The 17,991-nt window shown below is 51.2% G+C and overlaps 1 protein-coding gene across 1 annotated transcript in view; it reads left to right on the forward strand.

Annotated features, from left to right (window-relative positions):
• Positions 1-17,991, forward strand: part of SAMM50 (SAMM50 sorting and assembly machinery component) — a 30,808-nt gene that overhangs the window by 12,214 nt on the left and 603 nt on the right. Inside the window, exons 8-14 of the mRNA XM_032492397.1 lie at positions 339-467; positions 948-1,019; positions 1,834-1,920; positions 4,615-4,685; positions 7,226-7,293; positions 11,402-11,548; positions 12,194-12,335. Of these exons, the coding sequence (XP_032348288.1) occupies positions 339-467; positions 948-1,019; positions 1,834-1,920; positions 4,615-4,685; positions 7,226-7,293; positions 11,402-11,548; positions 12,194-12,335 (716 nt within the window). The remainder of the gene's footprint in view (positions 1-338; positions 468-947; positions 1,020-1,833; positions 1,921-4,614; positions 4,686-7,225; positions 7,294-11,401; positions 11,549-12,193; positions 12,336-17,991) is intronic.

Raw genomic sequence — 17,991 nt, forward strand, 5'->3', positions numbered from 1 at the left:
GCCTGTGTCGGGTGAGCTCAGAGACGGGAGAGACAGCGGGTCTGCGAGGGGTTGCGTGCCCCTTTCAGACCAGTGGCCCCATCTCCTGGCCCCCTGCCGCGCAGCTTCCCTCTGATCCCAGCTGACCCCGCCTTTCTCCCGCCTCCCCGCCTGCCTCCCTCCGTCCCCCCCTTCCCCAATTCCCTCTTCTCTTCCTCTCTCCCGGCCATCACTGAAACAAATGTGTCTTAGGCTTCGGGTCAGTTAGAAATTTAATCACACCCCGCCCCGAGACCTGACTTGGGACGACCCCCGCCTGCATGGCCGCCAAGGCTGACGGTCTCCATGTGCCCTTGCAGCTCCCCGTGTGGAGGACCAGCCACACCGTCAAGTGGGAGGGCGTGTGGCGCGAGCTGGGCTGCCTCTCCAGGACGGCGGCGTTCGCTGTCCGCAAGGAGAGCGGGCACTCGCTGAAGTCGTCGCTCTCGGTAAGGGCTCCCGCCCCGGGAGGTGCATAGCTCCTGCCGCATGCGGGAGACTGGTCTCCGCCGACACCGGGAGGGACTGAGAGGTGTCACGGCTTGGGCGGCCAACGCGGTGCCTCCTGGTCACTTTGTGAATTTCCAGACGCGACCTCGTGTCACTTTTCCTGAGTAACATCATGGTAGCGGGAAACGATGTGATAAGAGCTGGCTTTGGCGTTCTAGCTGAAAGCTGGCTGAGCTGACTCGGGTCGGGTGTCGCGCTCCCTGAGTGAACAAACCGGGTGTCGGGGGCGGCGTCTCCCTCCTAACGGACGTGAATTGTTTCTCCCACTCTCAGTTCCCTCGCTCACAACGCAGGGTTTTCGTCAAGAGTTTGAGAGTGCTTAGCAAGCGCTAGGCTAGAGTTAGTGCCCAGGGAGCATCTGTTGTTATTATATAGTCCTGTCTGAAGTGCAAATACCTCCAAGTCCAAATTTCTTTCAGCACGCAATGGTCATCGACTCTCGGAACTCCTCCATCCTACCAAGAAGAGGCGCTTTGCTGAAAGTTAACCAGGTAGTGATCCTTCGCCCGTGCCCACCGCAGGCCTGGCGGCCCTGGAGGGATGGGGCGTCACACACAGTAGTCTTGTTTTAACACTGAACGTTTTCCTTTAATTGTAAAAATCTCTCTAGAATGGCTTGCAAAGGTGTGCGTCCACTCTCCGGGTTCCCAGCCCTGGAATTGCTCCCTGTAGCTCGGGCTTTGCCTTCGCAGAGCACAGAGTGGGGATAGGGCTCTGGCCTCTGTGACGGTGTCGCTCGGTAGGCCGGGAGGAAAGTTAGGAGTTGGTGTGAGTGATTCCTTTGGTTCCCCTTGAAGAACAGCTCAAGGCAGGCACTGTAGCCCCTGTGCCTGCAGGCCCGGCAGGTGACCTCGGGGGGAGAAGCCGGCCATGGGGAGGGGGGCACTGATTGCTCTGTTGGCTGGATCCTCAGCTTCAGAGGACCAGCTCGAAATCAGATTTTCATATGAAATATGCCAAAGTGTAAAAGGTTGGCTAATTTTTTTCCCAAACACTGATTAGGCCAAACAAGCCGTGGCATCCTTTGCAAGCTCTGTAATAAAATGTTGGTCTTGCCAGTGTATTTCTCTCACATATAATAAGGAATAACTGTCTGCAGTTACTTGATGAGTTTGATGACTCTGTGTCTCTGTCAGTCCCCTGGTACCATCTAGAACAACTCGTATTTAGTTTCTCGGAGATGGAAGTAGTCTGTTGCCTTTCCCAAAATCCAAAACAGCAAAACTGAGTCCTAATTGCAGTGACATTTAGTAACCTCTGTAGTGAGTCTGTTTGCTCCATTTGACCTGAGGATTCTTCCCACAGGAGCTGGCAGGCTACACTGGAGGGGACGTGAGCTTCCTAAAAGAGGACTTTGAGCTTCAGTTGAATAAACAACTCATATTTGATTCGGTGAGTATTTAGCCAGAATACAGTCACCTGTGTTTATGCCCCTCGTTTTTGGAATCTTATTGGAAGGTCTCAGTTCTTGAATATGCCAGCACTAAACAGGAAGTCGGAACACTAATGCTTGAAACTGAAGTGCTCGATCTTTTAACCTCAGCCAGAATTGAGGATCCTCTGGGGAGAAGTGATGATTAGTCTCTTTAAGCGTCGTCTGTCAGTCGTCTGACGCAGTGCCACGGCAGAGCCCCTTCCCCATTTATCAGCTCAGGTCCGTCAAGAGAATGTGTCTGGGGGACTGAGGGGGCCACCTGCTTTACCTCCCGATGCTGCTTCCCTGGAAGCTCGGAGTCTGCATCTTACTGCGCTAGGTCTTCAGGGCTCTGGGTACTTCCAGGAATGTCTTCGTTTAATCTTTTTAACCCAGTTTGGTTTAGTTCCTTCTAATTCCCTCAGGACATGAGGAGGAGGTGGCTGGGTTCTGACTGGGGCAGTGGGGCCCCGGCCTGGGAGACATGGTGCTTCTTCTCCAGTCTTCCCAGCACCGCTCTCCACACCCCTGCTGCTGCCTGTGCCCTTAGCTACCTTAAAGTAGGGGGTGCCGGGGGAGGGTACAGCGCAGTCACGGAGCGCGTGCTTAGCGTGCATGAGGTCCTGGGTTCAATCCCCAGTGCCTCCATTAAAATAAGTAAACAAACCCGCCGTCCCCCATTAAATCAACCAACCAACTAATCAATCAATCAATCAATCTGCTCTTAAAAAAACAAAACAAACTCTGGGGAGGAGTGAGTTTTAATGAAATGGTACACACGTATAATTTAAAAGTCCCCTGTCACTGCTTCCAGTCAGTCCTGGACTTGGTGCACTGTGAGTTCGGTTCCTGCCTTTCCCCTCCGCTGCTCTTCCGGAGGCTGCCAGGGGCCTCTCTCTGGTCCCCTTCTGTGCCTCCTGCACTGCACTGACCCCCTCGTCATTCGACTCCGTTATTACTGCCTTCTCCTTCCACACTTGTTTCTCCTTCTCAGCCTTCTTTTCCTCCCACCCCTCCATCCTTCCCTCCTTGCAGGTGTACAAGCTGCCAGGCACTGGGCACTAAGAATGCCTCAGTAAATAAAACACAGTTCCTGCTCTTACGTTCTGGTGAAGGGTGACCCGCAAGCAATAGATCTATATGTAGCTTAGCAGGTGGTGATAAGTGATGTGATGAACAGCACAGCAGAGTAAAGGGCTAGAGAGGGACCAGAAGGGGTGCATCTTAGCTGAGACAGTCAGGGGAGGCATCTCTGAGGCCCCTAGCACTTAGAGCGATTGGAAGTGAGCCCCGTCTGCCTGCCCACGATGGCGTCTCCTGCCACGCGGAGCTGCTCAGGTTCAGCTTGGGAAGCGGAGGGCTGGAGTTGACCTGGCCTCGGGTGTTGCCAGGTGAGGTGGACACAAGTCAGTGAGTTTTAGTGGTGGGCCTGGGTAAGGAGGGAGCACGGGCAGGAGGGAATGAGGGGGCCGTTTGTAGGTCTTGCTGGTGTCAAAGATTTGGGGGGCTGGTGCGAGAGGGAGCCGGTGGGAAGACGTAGGTGGGGGGTTGACTGGGAGCCTTGGGCGCTTGTGGTCCTGAGGTCCCTGGGGACATGAGGCACAGTGGGGTTGTCTCAGGTGGGTAGTCAGCTCTGTTATTGCCCCCTTGTTAGGTCTGCGCCCTGGGTTGTGACTGGCAGGCAGGCGGAGGGGGATGGAGGACGGGTGCCGGGGTAACCGGGGGCTCTCAGTCGGGAGGGGAGCTGCCCCCAGAGCGCCCGGGGCCTTTGATCTGTAGCATCTGTCATGTGGTTGAACAAGGACTTGGATTTCTCAGAATAGTGTCCATTGGGCCTGCTCTGCCCACTCTGTCCCAGTTTTCGTCTGTTGTCCTTCCTACTGAAGCTTCTAAAAAAGAGGTATCTGAGTAGCTTCAAAGGGCATGGGAATTTGCAAGTCCGAGAGACGGCAGGAAGGGGAAGAGTGTGGGGGGTGCTCAGGAGACGTGGGGCAGGGGACGTGACGAGGGCCCGGGGTGAGGCCCCAGGGAGCCTCTTCGTGCTGTAAGGCATCACGGGGTCGGGCTTGTGTGTGGATTACGTGGGCGTGGAGGTTGGATCCCTGACCGAGGGTTAGGTCACTGCCCCTGACCTGTGAGAGACAGGGCTCTGTCCCTCAGGACTGGGTGGGCAGTTTGTGTCTCTTCGCACTTCTTAATGGCAGGAACAGTGTACCCTGAGCCTGCCTTTCCTGCGACGCCTGGGTCCTCAGCCCCCTTGTGCTTTGCGGCTCAGCCAAAGAGACCTGGGCAGCTGCAGAATCACTTGTCCGGGACCACGGCTGGTCCCGCTGGGCCTGGGGGAGACGAGGTTGCTGCCCTGCGTGGGGGCAGGAGCCAGGCCCTGCTTAGGGTTTGGGCTTGTTTTTCACTTGTGTTCAGTATGTCTTTATTTGACATTTGAAGTTGCAAGTTATAAAAAGTATCCACAAAACTCCTTGACCTGTAGCTCTTCTAGTGCACGAGCCAGGTGTCCCCTCCTGCAGCCCGCGTGCCCCCGCCCAGGGCTCGGCGCGCCGCAGGGGCTGGGCCCGGGGCCAGCGACCAGGTCTCAGTGCGGCTTCTGTCTGCCGACGCTCATTGGAATGGAAGCAACGCTGGAGTAAAACGATTGTTTGTTTATATTTCCATAGGTTTTCTCAGCGTCTCTCTGGGGTGGAATGTTGGTACCCATGGGTGATAAGCCATCAAGTATTGCCGATAGGTAAGTAACAGGGGAGGACTGGGTAGTTTGCGGACGGTTTCCTTTGGGTCTTTCTGGTTGGTTTCCTTTCAAGATATTTTAGAGAAGTTTAACTATTGAGGAAAGCAGATATTTCAAATTTTAATGTAGTTTTTGTGTTTAAGCTCATTTCAGAATACCCAGTATATCTCATAGTTAATATTTTTTTGCCTTTTGGGGGAGAGGTAGAGTTAACTCACTTTATTATATTAACAGTTTTCTATTCTCTTCTGAGTATGAAAGAATACAGTTCATAGATGTTGTAGAAATATAAAAATAGAGAAACATTTTAGGAAGTAGAACAGTCCTGCTCAGTGATAAGCAGAGTTAGCATTTGGGACTACAGTGACTCCTGAACGACCCTGGGGGGTTCATCCGAGTATAATTTACAGTCGGCCCTCTGCACCCACGGTTCCTTCACATCCGCAGATTAAGCCAAGCACCGACCGTGCAGCACTGTAGTATTTGCTGTTGCAAAATACCCGTGTACGGGAGGACCTGTGCAGGTCAGACCTGCCTTGCTCACGGGTCAACTGTTTCCTCTTACTCGGTTTCCTTGTGCAGGTGTATGTGTGTGTGTGCACATAAGTTTATGCACACATCTATATGGTTGATACACTGTGTTTTGCATACAGTTTTGTGTCCTCTGCTTTCTAAAAATTATAGAGTAAATCATTCATCAAATCATGGGAAATTTTTCATAAGCAGCGTTTTAATGCTTCATTATTTGCATATAAGTAACCCTGTGAAGAACATAAACTTGTGAATAATTTTTGTTCATTTTATTTTCTGAGGAGCGACTCCTCAGTGTGGAATCACTATCTCAAAAGAATAAGAGCATTTTGAAGGCTCGTAAAGAGCAGTGCTGGAGCCTGCCTGTCAGGAAGCTCCTGGCGGCTTCGGCTCCCGCCGGCAGTGTGTGAAGTTGTACCTGTTGCTTATTATCGGTTGCTCTTAATAGAAATACTGACGGTTACCTTGGAGCCGAGGAACTCTTTCATCTTGCATTAGTTAAAGTGTTGTTTTACCCTTTTCAGATGGCAGTTTGGAAGTAGAAAAAATTTTTTTAACTCCAAATTCTGGAGCCTAACATTTTCACCTCCGTGAATCTAATGTACAGAAATACATTCCTGAGAGAACAAGGATTTATAGAAAAGGATGTCCATCAGTAGCATTATTGGTAGTCGCAGAAATTCTAAAACTGCCTCTAGGAAAATGATTAAATTCAAACACAGCTGTTCTAAAGAGACTGTGTAATTGTTTAAAAGGACGAGATGATGTCCGTAAGTGGAAGTGTACATGGAAGTGTGTTCAGTTGCCTGCTGTCTGGTCAGGGGAATGTGTGTGTGTGTGTGTGTTTGCAGCCACCACACCGAGGGTCTGGAAAGTCAGCCACCAAACCAGTGACAGCGGTCAGCCCTTGGGGGCGGGGACACAGTGGGCAGATGAAGGGCGAGGAAGAACTTTTTCACTTTTTGTGCTTCCTGGATCATTTTAATTCTTCCAAAAAAATGTATGGAATTTATCATTAAAAAAAAAAAGTAAATGGACGTTGCTCTTTGTTTTTGTAATGAATGTTAATAGGGTATTCAGAAAGGCTTTGCTTAGAAATCCCAAATAGTAAAAACACATTTATAGACTTTTAAACTCAAGTTCCAATGAATAAATTCACAAAGGCTTTTATCCAGGGGGACAATCAGAAGAACAGTGCACTGTTCCCTTTGTGCTGCTCCAGACCCAGGGATGTTGGTGGGGCCGCGGGGCCAGTGCTGCTGTCGCCCCCATGGCAGACGTGGTGGGAAGATCGGGCACAGCTTCTCTGGTCATTTTAATTCATTGTTTAGTAATTACCAGGGTCTACAGCTGGGTTCTAATGAAAGCTGTTAGATTTTATAGAAAGTGGACGGGATTTCTAGTAATTTTTTAATTCATGCTTTTCATTTTACTCAGATATAGTTTAAAAGAGTATGATAACCCAGTTCATTAAGAAACACAAGGGAGTTCATTAAAAATTTTTTAGTATATACTTTTCTCCTAATTAAAAATCACTATAGAAAATACTAAAAAAATGTAAAATTACAGTACTTCTGTTTTGGTCTCTTTCTTTCTAGTATTTTCCTCTATTTGTAAAGTTCGGATCATACTGTTACATAATTTGTGTCCCTCTTCTTTTTAAACTTAAGTAACTTAAGTTTTACCTTAATTATTGTGAGCACGTAGGAGGCTGTTTTGAAAAGGAGCAGCTTAGTGAACTCTTACAAACAGGGACGATTCCTTTACAGCAGACCGTCCCCTTGAGGGTCTTTATCTGAGCCTTGAAGTTTGAAGTGTTTCTTTAGATGTTTAGATTTGGGTTAGGTTAGAAGTTTGGATTTTTATGAAACTCAGCACACTCCCGGGCATCTTCCAAATTCATGAATGATTCAGCACGGGGAAAGTTGCGGACGAGGCAGGACGCACGTGTGCCTCCTGATGTCGATTGTCCCTGCCGGCTGTCCTCTGACATCCACCTCCTCTTGCAGATTCTACCTCGGGGGACCCACGAGCGTGCGGGGCTTCAGCATGCACAGCGTCGGGCCGCAGAGCGAAGGTCTGTTGTCCCCACGATATGTACGCCAAACTGGAAAAACTGAGCTGACGGTGGCATCTCATTTTTGAAAGCATATGTGTGTTTAAACTGCCACAACAGTAGATGTTCACATGTACCAGTGGAACTGGCACCCGACACAGCATCCACCACACAGCAGGCCAGGAAAGGCGTCTGTGGAGGAAATGATAGAAAACGAGAGAACAGAACTAAGCAAAGGTTCACGACCGTGGCCTCTGGTCCCGTTGCCCAGAGCTGACACGTGTGAGCGTCCTATTTAAACACACACGCCCACACATGCGTGCTGTGTGGACGTGCTGTGTTCTGACCTGGTCCTCCCGCCACCCCGCAGTAACGACGTACAAAAAGACTTTCATACGAACAAGTACTTTACTGTTTTTAATGGCTGCTTAATTCGTCTTATTGACAAGCCATGATTTTTTTAAATTAATGGGACTTAAAATTTTTTTTTGAAATACTGATGCGATAACTTTAATATTACGATAAGCACGCATTTCAATAAGAAGACCTGGAGGAAGTACAGCACAATGTTAATTATGGTTTTATCTGGGTGATGAGAATTACGAATAATTTTAGTACGTCTTTTAAAATGCATTTCTGCACTTTCCAAATTTTCTGCAAGTTTCCATTAAGTTTGTTTATTGAGGTATAGATGATTTACAATACTCTGTAAGTTTTAGACGCACAACAATTTTTACAACAAATTTTTCCGTGGGTCACGATTCTTAAAAGATTCTGTTCCATTTATACTTATTCTAAAACATTGGCTACACCCTGCTGTGTAATGGGCTTTATTTTTGAGAGCCGTTTTAGGTGAACGGAAAACTTGGGCACAAAGTGCAGTGCTCCGCTGCTCCCGCCCATAGCACCCTTTGTCGGTGGCATCTCGCGATCCTGTGGGGCCCTTGTTAGAGCTGAGAGCCAGCGCTGATGTGTGATTGCTGACTAGGTCCCATGTCCACATTAGGGCTCGCTTTGTGTGGCCTCGTTTCATGGGCTTTGACAAGCGCACAGTGGCGTGTATCTACCATTACAGTACCCCGCAGAAGGGTTTCACCGCCCTAAAAATTCACCACGCTCCATCCACCTCTTCATTCCTCCCTCCCTTCTCCCTCCTTACTTCCTGGCAACCACTGACCTTTACTATCTCCATAGTTCTGCCTTTTCCGGAATGGCATATAATTGGAATCATGCGGTATGTGCCCTTTTCTGACTGGCCTTCTTGACTAAGCAGTATGCACTTAAGGTTCTCCCATGTCTTTTTTCTTTATAATGTATTTTTTAGATTTTTGTTTTTACATATAAACATTTAAAAATTTGAATATAAGTGATTTACAATATTACATTAGTTTCAGTTGTACAACCTAGTGATTTGATCCTCCGTATTTTTTTTATAGCTTGATTGCTCACGTGTTTTTATCACCGAATAATATTCCACTGTGTGGCTGTACCACAGGTTGTTTATCCACTTACCTACTGAAGGACAGCTTGCCTGCAGGACTCCCAGTCTTTGGCAATTACGAGTAAAGCTGACATAAACATCTATGTGCAGTTTTTTATTTGGACATAAGGTTTCAGCTCATTTGGGTAAATATCAAGGAGCCCAATCGCTGGATTGTATGGTAGAACTATGTTTAGCTTTGTAAGGAACTGCCAGATTGTCTTCCAAAATAGCTCTAGCATTTTGCATTCCCAGCAGCAGTAAATCAGAAAGACAAAAGCCTGGTGATCTTTCATGGCTGCTTGCTTCATCCTCCCACCTTACTGCAGTCTTTATAGACCAGACCCCAAGATTCAGACGTTTAGACTGGTTCCTTTTCCCTTAGAATTATATAACAATGTGCCAGCAAATAGCCTAACTGAATCTCTGTGTTCGTCTGTAAGTTTTACTTTATAACATAAAGCTCCAGATGCGGACTCGCTAGATCAAAGGGTTTTGAGATTCTTCAGTTTTCATATTGGTCTCTGGAAAGTTTGTCTCACTCATACTCTCCCCCAGCAGTGAGTGAGAATTCCTGTTTCTGGAACTGTCTCTAATACTTGACATTTTGTCAGAGGATCTCCACATGTATTAGAATCTTTAAAAACATCATTTAAATGGATGCATGTTCTTTTAGAGTGATTTAGTAGTATGTGTCTCTCTCTTTTTTTTGAAAAGTAACAGTTTCTTTTAGTGACTGTGAAAGTTTTGGAATCTGATTTAATTTGCTTGAAAGTTAAAACATAAATTCCTTAATAAAAGGCCATTGGTAAGATTCCATGGGAAGAACGTAAATTGCTGTAACTTCTCGTGAATGCAGTTTGACAATTTGTATCAAAAGCCTAAAACATATGAGCAAGGACTATTGAAAATAATAGTCCCAAACTATCTTCACACTGTGGAATATTACACAGCAGTGAGGATGAACAAGTTAGAGCCTCTGGCTGGATGGCACGAATGAGCATTGGAAACGTGCCCCCCACCCCCTAAAAAAAAGCCAGACCCAGAGGGTGCATGCTGTGTGATTCCATCCGTGTGATTTGTAGACATGGTGAGATGGTCTGTGCCGTCGGACGCCAGCTGCACTTGGCCTGAGTGGTAGGTTGTGATTACAAAGGAGAACAGGGCCTTCTGGGGGCTGCACGTGTCTGTTTCTCAGTCTAGGTGCTCACTATAGGCTGTGCTCCGTGTGTGGAGTCACTGAGCCGTATACACTTAGGTGTATGTACTTTGTGTGTGTTTTACTTCAAGACTGTTTAAAATGTGTGTGTGCAAGGAAGCCCATCACCTCTTCACGTCCACTGTCAAGTTCAGCACCAATATGGCAGCAGTCAAAGGATAGGTCATTATATTACAGCACATATAAGTGATTATTCAGGCATCAAGATCACATTTTCAAAGAATACAAAGTATTAGAGGGAAGTGCTTACAGTATATTAAACAAACAAAAAGCCAGGATAAAATGACTCACATTTTATTTTCTTATTATTCGTTACAATTCACTGGACAAAAGAACACCAGGGTGTTAGCTGGTTATCTCAGAATGCTGGAATTAAAGGAGAATTTCCTTTTTTTCCTGCTTCTATGTATTTATCAGATTTCCCACAATGAGTATATTACTTTTGTGATTAAAGTAAAATAGGTTATTTAAGAAAAGAGAGTGACACTTGCTGGGAAAGGAAGGCAGACCTGGCTGACCTCCTGTTACCTGTTCAGTCTTTGTTTCCTCTGGAGCTTTAGTATCAATAGGGACGGAGGAGGTGCTGGAGTCTTTAAGCAAATAAGCAGCTCATTCCTTGAGGCTGATCTTGGAGGCAACCCGTATTTTTCTCTTTCATGGTCTGTCATTTTGTATTAAAGGAGACTAAGACACTTTATAAAGAGTCTTTTGTAGCAAAGTATACACATTTTTTTGTTGTTGTTGTTGCTTTAATGTTGAGGCTCTTTGTAGTTAAAATGGAATGGTTAGGAACATTTTTAGAAATAACACATATGTGTGCTCTCAGTGGATAGTCTTGAATTTTGGCAAAGGTAACCTTTGTCCAAAAAAAAAAAAAAAAAAAACCCGCAAGTGGTCCTGAATCTTTAAAAATGAGCGTCTTTATAGAGCCGAGCTAGGACGGCTTCCTTGTGCAGTGGGTGGGTAGCAGATTCTTCCTGGTTCTGTACAGCCGTTTCCAGGAACTGCAGAGGCACTTTGTGTACCTTGTGTCTCTGTATCGTGGTCTTAACATTTGCAAAATAATGCATTTCTTTGCCAAGTGACAGTGACTGGTCACCCGCAGCTGTGGAAGAAGTGGTTTGCAAGAGTTTACTTATTTTATTCCGAGCATGTTACAGATACGATAAATTCCTGATTTCATTCTTTCCTAATTACACACTAGCTTTTTTTTTTTTTTCAGTTAAAGCAAATTATAAAAGCAGGAGAAGAAGATCATTTTAGAAAGATGGTTTGAAATGAGGCCAGCAGGAGTTAGAAGAGCAGCTGCTCGCAGACGCGGGCACGGAGTGCGGTGGGCACAGCACGCGTCTCGCTCGTGAAAATGGTGGCACATCAGTGTGATTTTGAGCCTGTGACCTCGTTCTGATCTGCACTCCTTGCTCACCTAGGAGACTACCTGGGCGGAGAGGCGTACTGGGCCGGCGGCCTGCACCTGTACACCCCGTTGCCTTTCCGACCGGGCCAGGGCGGCTTCGGAGAGCTGTTCAGAACACACTTTTTCCTCAACGCGGGAAACCTGTGCAACCTCAACTACGGTAAAGCCGGGACCGCGGGGCAGCCCCGCGGCGCGGGCAGCCCGTGTGAGAGTGCGGGGCACGGCAGGTGTCCGCGCCTCACTCAGATTACGTCATCTAAAGTGCAGGGGCTGCGCGCTCCGTGGCTCCCACACCCCTGATGCAGTGCCCAGAGTAAAGGTGTTGGCTGAATGAATGAAAAAAGCGGGAAAAATCATCTAGTGCTGTCTTACATTAAAAGTCTATTTATTGAGCAGACTTGCTCGAGCCCCTACTCTGTGCCAGTCATTAAGGCCCCAGAGCTGAGCGCGAACTGGTCCCTTGTCTGGGTGCTCAGGGCCCAAGAGTCACAGGTGCGTCCAGCTAGGAGGGCGTGGGGAGGGGTCTGGAAACCAGGGCCTGGAGTAGGGCTTCCCGGGTGGTCAGCGGCCGGGGAAATGCCATTCGAGGCAAAGGGAGCAGAATGTGCCAGCCATGAGAATGGGGAGGAAGTGCGGCCTCCAGCCCGCTTGGCTTTGGCCCTGTCTCACTTCATTCATTCTCCTCGACTGTCTAGGCCTGGCTTGAGAAATCACCGGAGGCCACACAGCGGGGAGGGAGGCAGGACTTACCCGAGGGCAGCAGGGGCCACGTGCCGTAGCTCACGTCCCTCTTCTCGCTTTTCAGGGGAGGGCCCCAAAGCTCACATTCGGAAGCTGGCGGAGTGCATCCGCTGGTCTTACGGTGCCGGGATCGTCCTCAGGCTCGGCAACATCGCGCGGCTGGAGCTGAATTACTGCGTCCCCATGGGCGTGCAGGGGGGCGACAGGTGGGTGCAGGCGTTCCTCTCCACTGGTCCATGGCTCTTTCTTGTCACGGTACTTTGTTTTGGACATTAGTTAATATCTCACCAGTGGCCTTTAAGACTCAAGACTTCAGGGAAAATTGAATCGTTAGCAGAAGAATGAAAACACCCGTGTTTTTCTCTGTTGGATTTCTCCCCATCCAGTGTGAGGGAAAATGTGCTGTGTCCCGGTCCCCCGCCTCACACTGTGGGCACTCGTGCCCAAGGAGCAGGAGCTCCTCTCCCGGCCTGGCTGGCGGCGGCCGCTGGCGTCGCTGACCCTGCGCTGAGGGCAGAGAGAGATGTTGCGGGCGGTGACAGCAGCCAGGAGCTCGGAGGTCGGGGTGGGCACAGAGGCTCCCGCCGCAGAGGCCGTGCTCCCCAGGCCGCTCCCTGCAGTGGTTTGCACCCGCCCTCTTGGCCTTTCTCCACCAGTCATTTTACTGAACAAGGTTTGCTGGGTATTACATGGATGAACATGGTATAAGGCCATTTATATTTATGGAAGTTGATTTTGTTCTTGAATTATTCGGTATGTGTTGTAGAACTTTTAAGAAGTCCGAAGTGCTGTCCTCAGTAGTACACGCGGTCGGCCCGGCGAGTGTGACAGCCCCACAGTCCGGGGCCTTCCCGGCAGGCGTTTCCGCCTCACGTCTGGAGGCCGGGAAGCCCCGGGTCAGGGCGCCGGCAGATCTGGGCCCTGATGAAGGGTCCTCTGCCTGGTCTGCAGATGGCACCTTCCCTCTGTGTCCTTACTTGGCAGAGAGAGAGCAGGCTCTGTGGTGTCTCTTATGAAGACACTCATCCCACCACGCGGGCCCCATCTTGAATGAGGCACCTCATCTCAGGTGCCATAATGGCCTCCCAAAGGCCCCACCTCCAGATACTGTCACCTGGCGGGGGTGGGCGTTGAGTGCTTCCGCACAGAGGGCCTGGGGGACACAGACATGCCGCCCATGACCTTGTGTTCCTGTTTTCATGCTCACCCATCTCAGCGCTCTAGGCTACTTTTTTTTCTTTTGGGTGTTCTGTCTATAGTCAGCCACGGTGCTGAGTCACAGCCCAGGTTTCAAGCATGAAGCTGTGGTTTGTCCTGGTTTAAGGAAATGCTCTGCAGCTTTACTCCCACTGTCTCCTTCAGCCTGGTGGGTGATGGCGTTTTGAAAGGAGCACATTAGAAAGCTTTTAACAAAGCGTTAGTTCTCAGGTGCAGTTCGGTGTCTGTCGTCCAGACCTGCAGGCCGCCTGGATGGTGGTCTGCTCTCCGCTCTCGCCAGAAGGTGCTTTGGGCTGGGGCTGCCGTGCCTCCCTCGTGGTGTTGGGGCACCCTCAGCTCGCAGCTGCTCCGTAGACTGTTAATCCCCCTCCACACCTTGTGCTCGGCGCAGAGCACATGCTGAGAAGGGTCTGGTTGCACAGGCTGAGTGTGCGCTGGAGTCCAGCTTGTCTGCTCTCTGGGCGTGTGGCCTGGGGTAAGTTACTTAACCTCTCTGGGTCTCCGTTTTCACGTCCGGAGAATGGGCACTATTGGTAGTGATTACTTTGCAGGTTTGAGGACTAAATGCATGAACACATGCACTGCTCATAGAGCAGTGCCTGGCGTGTAGTCAGCAAGGCTGGTTATTTCTCGTGTTGTTCCTGCTCCTGGTGCGCTCAGCCCGGCCGCCTGTTTACGTAGGAAGCAGACCGTGCCCCCTCGCCTCTGTGGTGTCACAGTATGGCTGGCACCTGGCTGACTGTGTTTGAGACATGCTGTAGATGGGGTGTTGTGTCCTGATTTCAGGGCTGGGCACTTTTTTCTAGAAGAGGGTTTTGCATTAGGTAACAGCAGAGATTCTTCAAATGTTTTTGGTAAATAAAGCTAATTTTGCAGGTTGCTTTCTGTAAAGCCATATTCCCACCAGAGGTATGGACTTAAGGCTCCTTGGCTTAACGACCAGGTGCTAGTGGAATCCTGGCAGAGAGCCAGGGGTGGGGAGCGTCTGACCAGCTCCACGTCTCTTCTGAGAGCAATTAGAACATTTGGGGCAGGAAGGTGATCGATCACTGGTACTTACTGATGCTTACCTTGTGGGAGGCACCAAGCTAAGCACGGCTTTTGCCGGATGAGGAAACCGAGACTGGGAAGTGTCAGCCGTCGGTCAGCGGCAGCTCCGGGGTGGGGAGGGCCTGCCCGTTGAGGCCGGAGTGTGAGCTCTGTCCTCTGCACCAGAGCACAGGTGGACCAGAGCCCAGCTCCCCACCGCTCCCTGCAGGACAGGGCGTGGGGAGGCTGCAGTCACCCTCACCTCGGGCATCGACCGCAGAAAGACAAGAATCACCCTCTTCTTGCTTGTGTCCTCGTTCAAACTTCAGTTCTGTACCAACTTCTCTGTCTCAGAGAATACATTGCTGTTTCCGTGACGATCCATTGGTGTGGATTAACCGTGTTTAATGTTAGTCCATATTATACAAGTCAGTACGTGATAAACGTGTGTAATGACAGAGAAGCCTGGCAGCGCCTGCAGGTTTTCAGCCGCAGCCTTAGTGTCTGTTTCACCATGACTGACCATCAGCCCCGAGGAGTGACCGGGGTCCCTGGACTGGCCTTGAGGCAGCTGCGACTGGCCTGGCTGGCCTGTGGGTGGGGCTGCGCGGCTGGCCCCCGCCCTGTCCCTCCCTGGCTGTGTGATCCTCGGGTCCTGCCTCCTGCCAGTTCTGGGCCTCCTGCCCTTCAGACGGGAAGGTGGGGCGCGGCCACCCCGCGTTGCGGCCGCGTGTGGCTGCAGTGCCGCCGGCGGCCGCTGGGTGTCAGTGTGCTCCCGGAATCAGCGGTGCTGCCCTCCGAGCCTCCCGCTTCACCTTCCCGCTCTGCCTCGCTCCCCTCAGGTTACCTCTGAAAAGCGTGTTTCAGACATTAATTTCAAACGTGGTTTCTCCCGGGAGGAGGAAGCTTGCTGTGCGTACGGTATTTAAAGACCAGAGCATAAGGAGGCGCGTTCCCCCGGCGGCGGCAGCTCTGGGACCGAGGTGGCTGCAGCAGATGCTCCCCGTGTGCGGCGTCCTGCACGGGGCGTGCCCTTCGCTCAGTGTGAGGCTTTGTTTGAAGTCTTAGCATCCAAATTGGAATTTTGTGACGTTTGAGTGATGTCGCCAGCGCTTAATCTTCATTTCTAAAATTAGGCGACTAGCAGGATGGGAGTTATGTGCGTTCAGTTCATCCGTAGATACCCCCTCCCCCGCTCAGTTAATGCCGTCACTCTATAGTTAGGGTTTCAGACCTTTACAGAAGTGGCAACGGGTCTGAAATGTTTGCTGAGTTTTCTACCTGATGTGCTTGGTGGCACCGTTGTCTCTGGGGTCCAGGAGCGGTCTGTCGCTCTGTGTCTTACTGAGTGTGGTCCCTGGAGATCCCTAATGACTAAGGTGGCTCCCTGGGAGGGCAGCTCATGGCTAGTAACGGAGAAAGACGGGGAAGAGGATCATGGTGGCTGGGGTGGGCGTGAGAGGGCCTCCTGGAGGAGGTGACACCTGAGCTGAAGCTTCTGGAAGAACCACTAGGGACTTGGAGGGGAGAGCCTTCCAGGCCACTGAACAGCTGGAGCCAAGGTGTGGACACATGAGATGCCAGCAGGTACCAGCTGACACTTCCACAGGTGCAGAAGTGAGGAGTGGGGTGGCCCTTGAATGCCAGGTGGAGCCTAAGGCTCAATCCTGTCCCCTTCCTGGCTCTGCCTTCCAGACTCTCTGGCCTTTTCCCTTTGGGCACACCCTGAGGTCTCCGCGTCCTGGCCCTCGTCTGCGCTGACTTCCCCATGCTGAGGCTGGCGCCCATTCCCCGAGTGACGGCTGGGTGCGAGGTGGGAGCCTGTTGAAGAAGCGTTGCTCCCAGTGCTGGGGGCCATGTGCAGGGCGCTGAACACGTAGCAGCAGCTGGGGGCCCGGGCCCTGGCGTGACCTTCGTCAACACCCTCTGGTGGTGTGGAGCCAGAGGTGGGGCAATGCAGGCAGGGAGGCCTCCAGGGCCGCGCTGCACTCACACAGCCAGGGCTGCCCACAGCAGGCGGTGGGAGGGGGGGACGGGGTGCTGTTTTGAGGTGCCTGCTGTGTGGAGCCACAAGAACGCAGGGCACAGCGGTCAAGACAGGAAGATGGGCTTCTGGCGAGGCTGGCTGGGTGCCCCGCGTCCTGTGGCTGCCCCCGTGGTGCCATTCGGGGTATCCGCAGTGGGCCTTTCCCCTGTGCCGCGCGTATATGCCTCCGGTCATAAGCCTGTGCTCGTACAGCTGCTTGATCCGTTCGCAGTTCGAGTGGACGAGCCCCTACTAGCACCCTGCTTGTTTCTGAGTCTTGTAAGCCCAGGGCTTGACTTACTTTTCTTGTAGCTCATTTTCAGATTGTTTTCTTAATGGTGAATGCAGGCATAGAGCACTTTGATGACCTGACCGTGTAAGGTGTAAAAGCCGGTTGTTCAGATCTGAGTCGCACTAAGTAATACAAACACAGTCGCAGTTTTGACGGCGGATCTTTGCCTTTTAAGGGCAGGGTGAGGTCTGCTCAGGATCGCGGGGACTGCGTCTGTCCCTTGCAGTTGGACGGCTTCTGCTGATGCAGCTGGTTAGTGAGCACCCTTGACCCTGCGGGAGGGCAGGAGCAGCAGTAACGATTCTGTCTTGAATCTGTTAATTGATGAGATATTTTGATCCCTCGCTCATTCAGGTTGAAAAAGAACAACTTGCTGCCAGTTTTCATAGGCTGTAAATCTGGAGATTGGGTTAGGGCACAGGTGTTATGACAACAGAAATACCAGCTTTCCTCTGAAGGAAGGAGCCATTCTTGTCCAGTTTTTCTAGAAACTGCCCACAACTTGTGAAGACGCCACGTTCCACAAACGCTCCGTCAGCTGCTGGTTGGGATTAGGACTGTGGTTTTTCCCTGAAGCGTCTGCTTCCTGGTGTCTAGGCCCCCGGGTTAGGCCCTTTGTTCTGTGTGCAGCACTGGTCCTGCCCCCGAGCACAGCCAGCAGGTGGGTCGCGTTGCCTTGGGCGACTGTGGGAGTCCATCCTCCACGCCGTGGGGCAGTCTGGGCCTGGCGGTGGTACGCCAGCCTCGCTGTGGAATCTCAGAACACAGGGGCCCACGCCGTGGCGGCGAGTCTCACCCTGAGTGCATCCGGGGTGTGCACCAGGCCGTCGGGGAGGCAGGAGGACCCGTAGCTGCGCATCCTCCCTCGCAGCTGAGGCGGCAGGGCCCGCGGGCGCACATGCGTCTGGTCCAGAGTCCTGCTCGGCTGCTCCTGCTGTGTGACCGCAGTCCTGTTCTCACTGCTCTGCCCGTTCGTGCATCTGGAAATGGGCTCAGTGGTCTGTCAGCCGGTCCCGACAGCACAGGGAACAGAACCTATGGAGCATCCGCGGCCAGCAAGTGTCGCAGCCACATCACCTGTTTGCAGCCTTTCCTGGGTCAGAGCAGGCTGTAAAGAGCGGTCAGGGAAACCCTGTGGGCTGAGCACTGCCATCGCCGTAAGCCCCTGGGACCCTTCGAGGTCTGGGCTGCCCCGAGCTCCGCCGTCCCCCCGCTCCCTCCTCTCCGCCTCCCCGCTCGCTGCCGTGCTTCCTCCCAGTGCCCTCCCGTCCATCCTCTCTGTCCTCCCACCGCGCCC

This window comes from Camelus ferus, chromosome 12, assembly GCF_009834535.1.
Source record: "Camelus ferus isolate YT-003-E chromosome 12, BCGSAC_Cfer_1.0, whole genome shotgun sequence".
NCBI lineage: Eukaryota > Metazoa > Chordata > Mammalia > Artiodactyla > Camelidae > Camelus > Camelus ferus.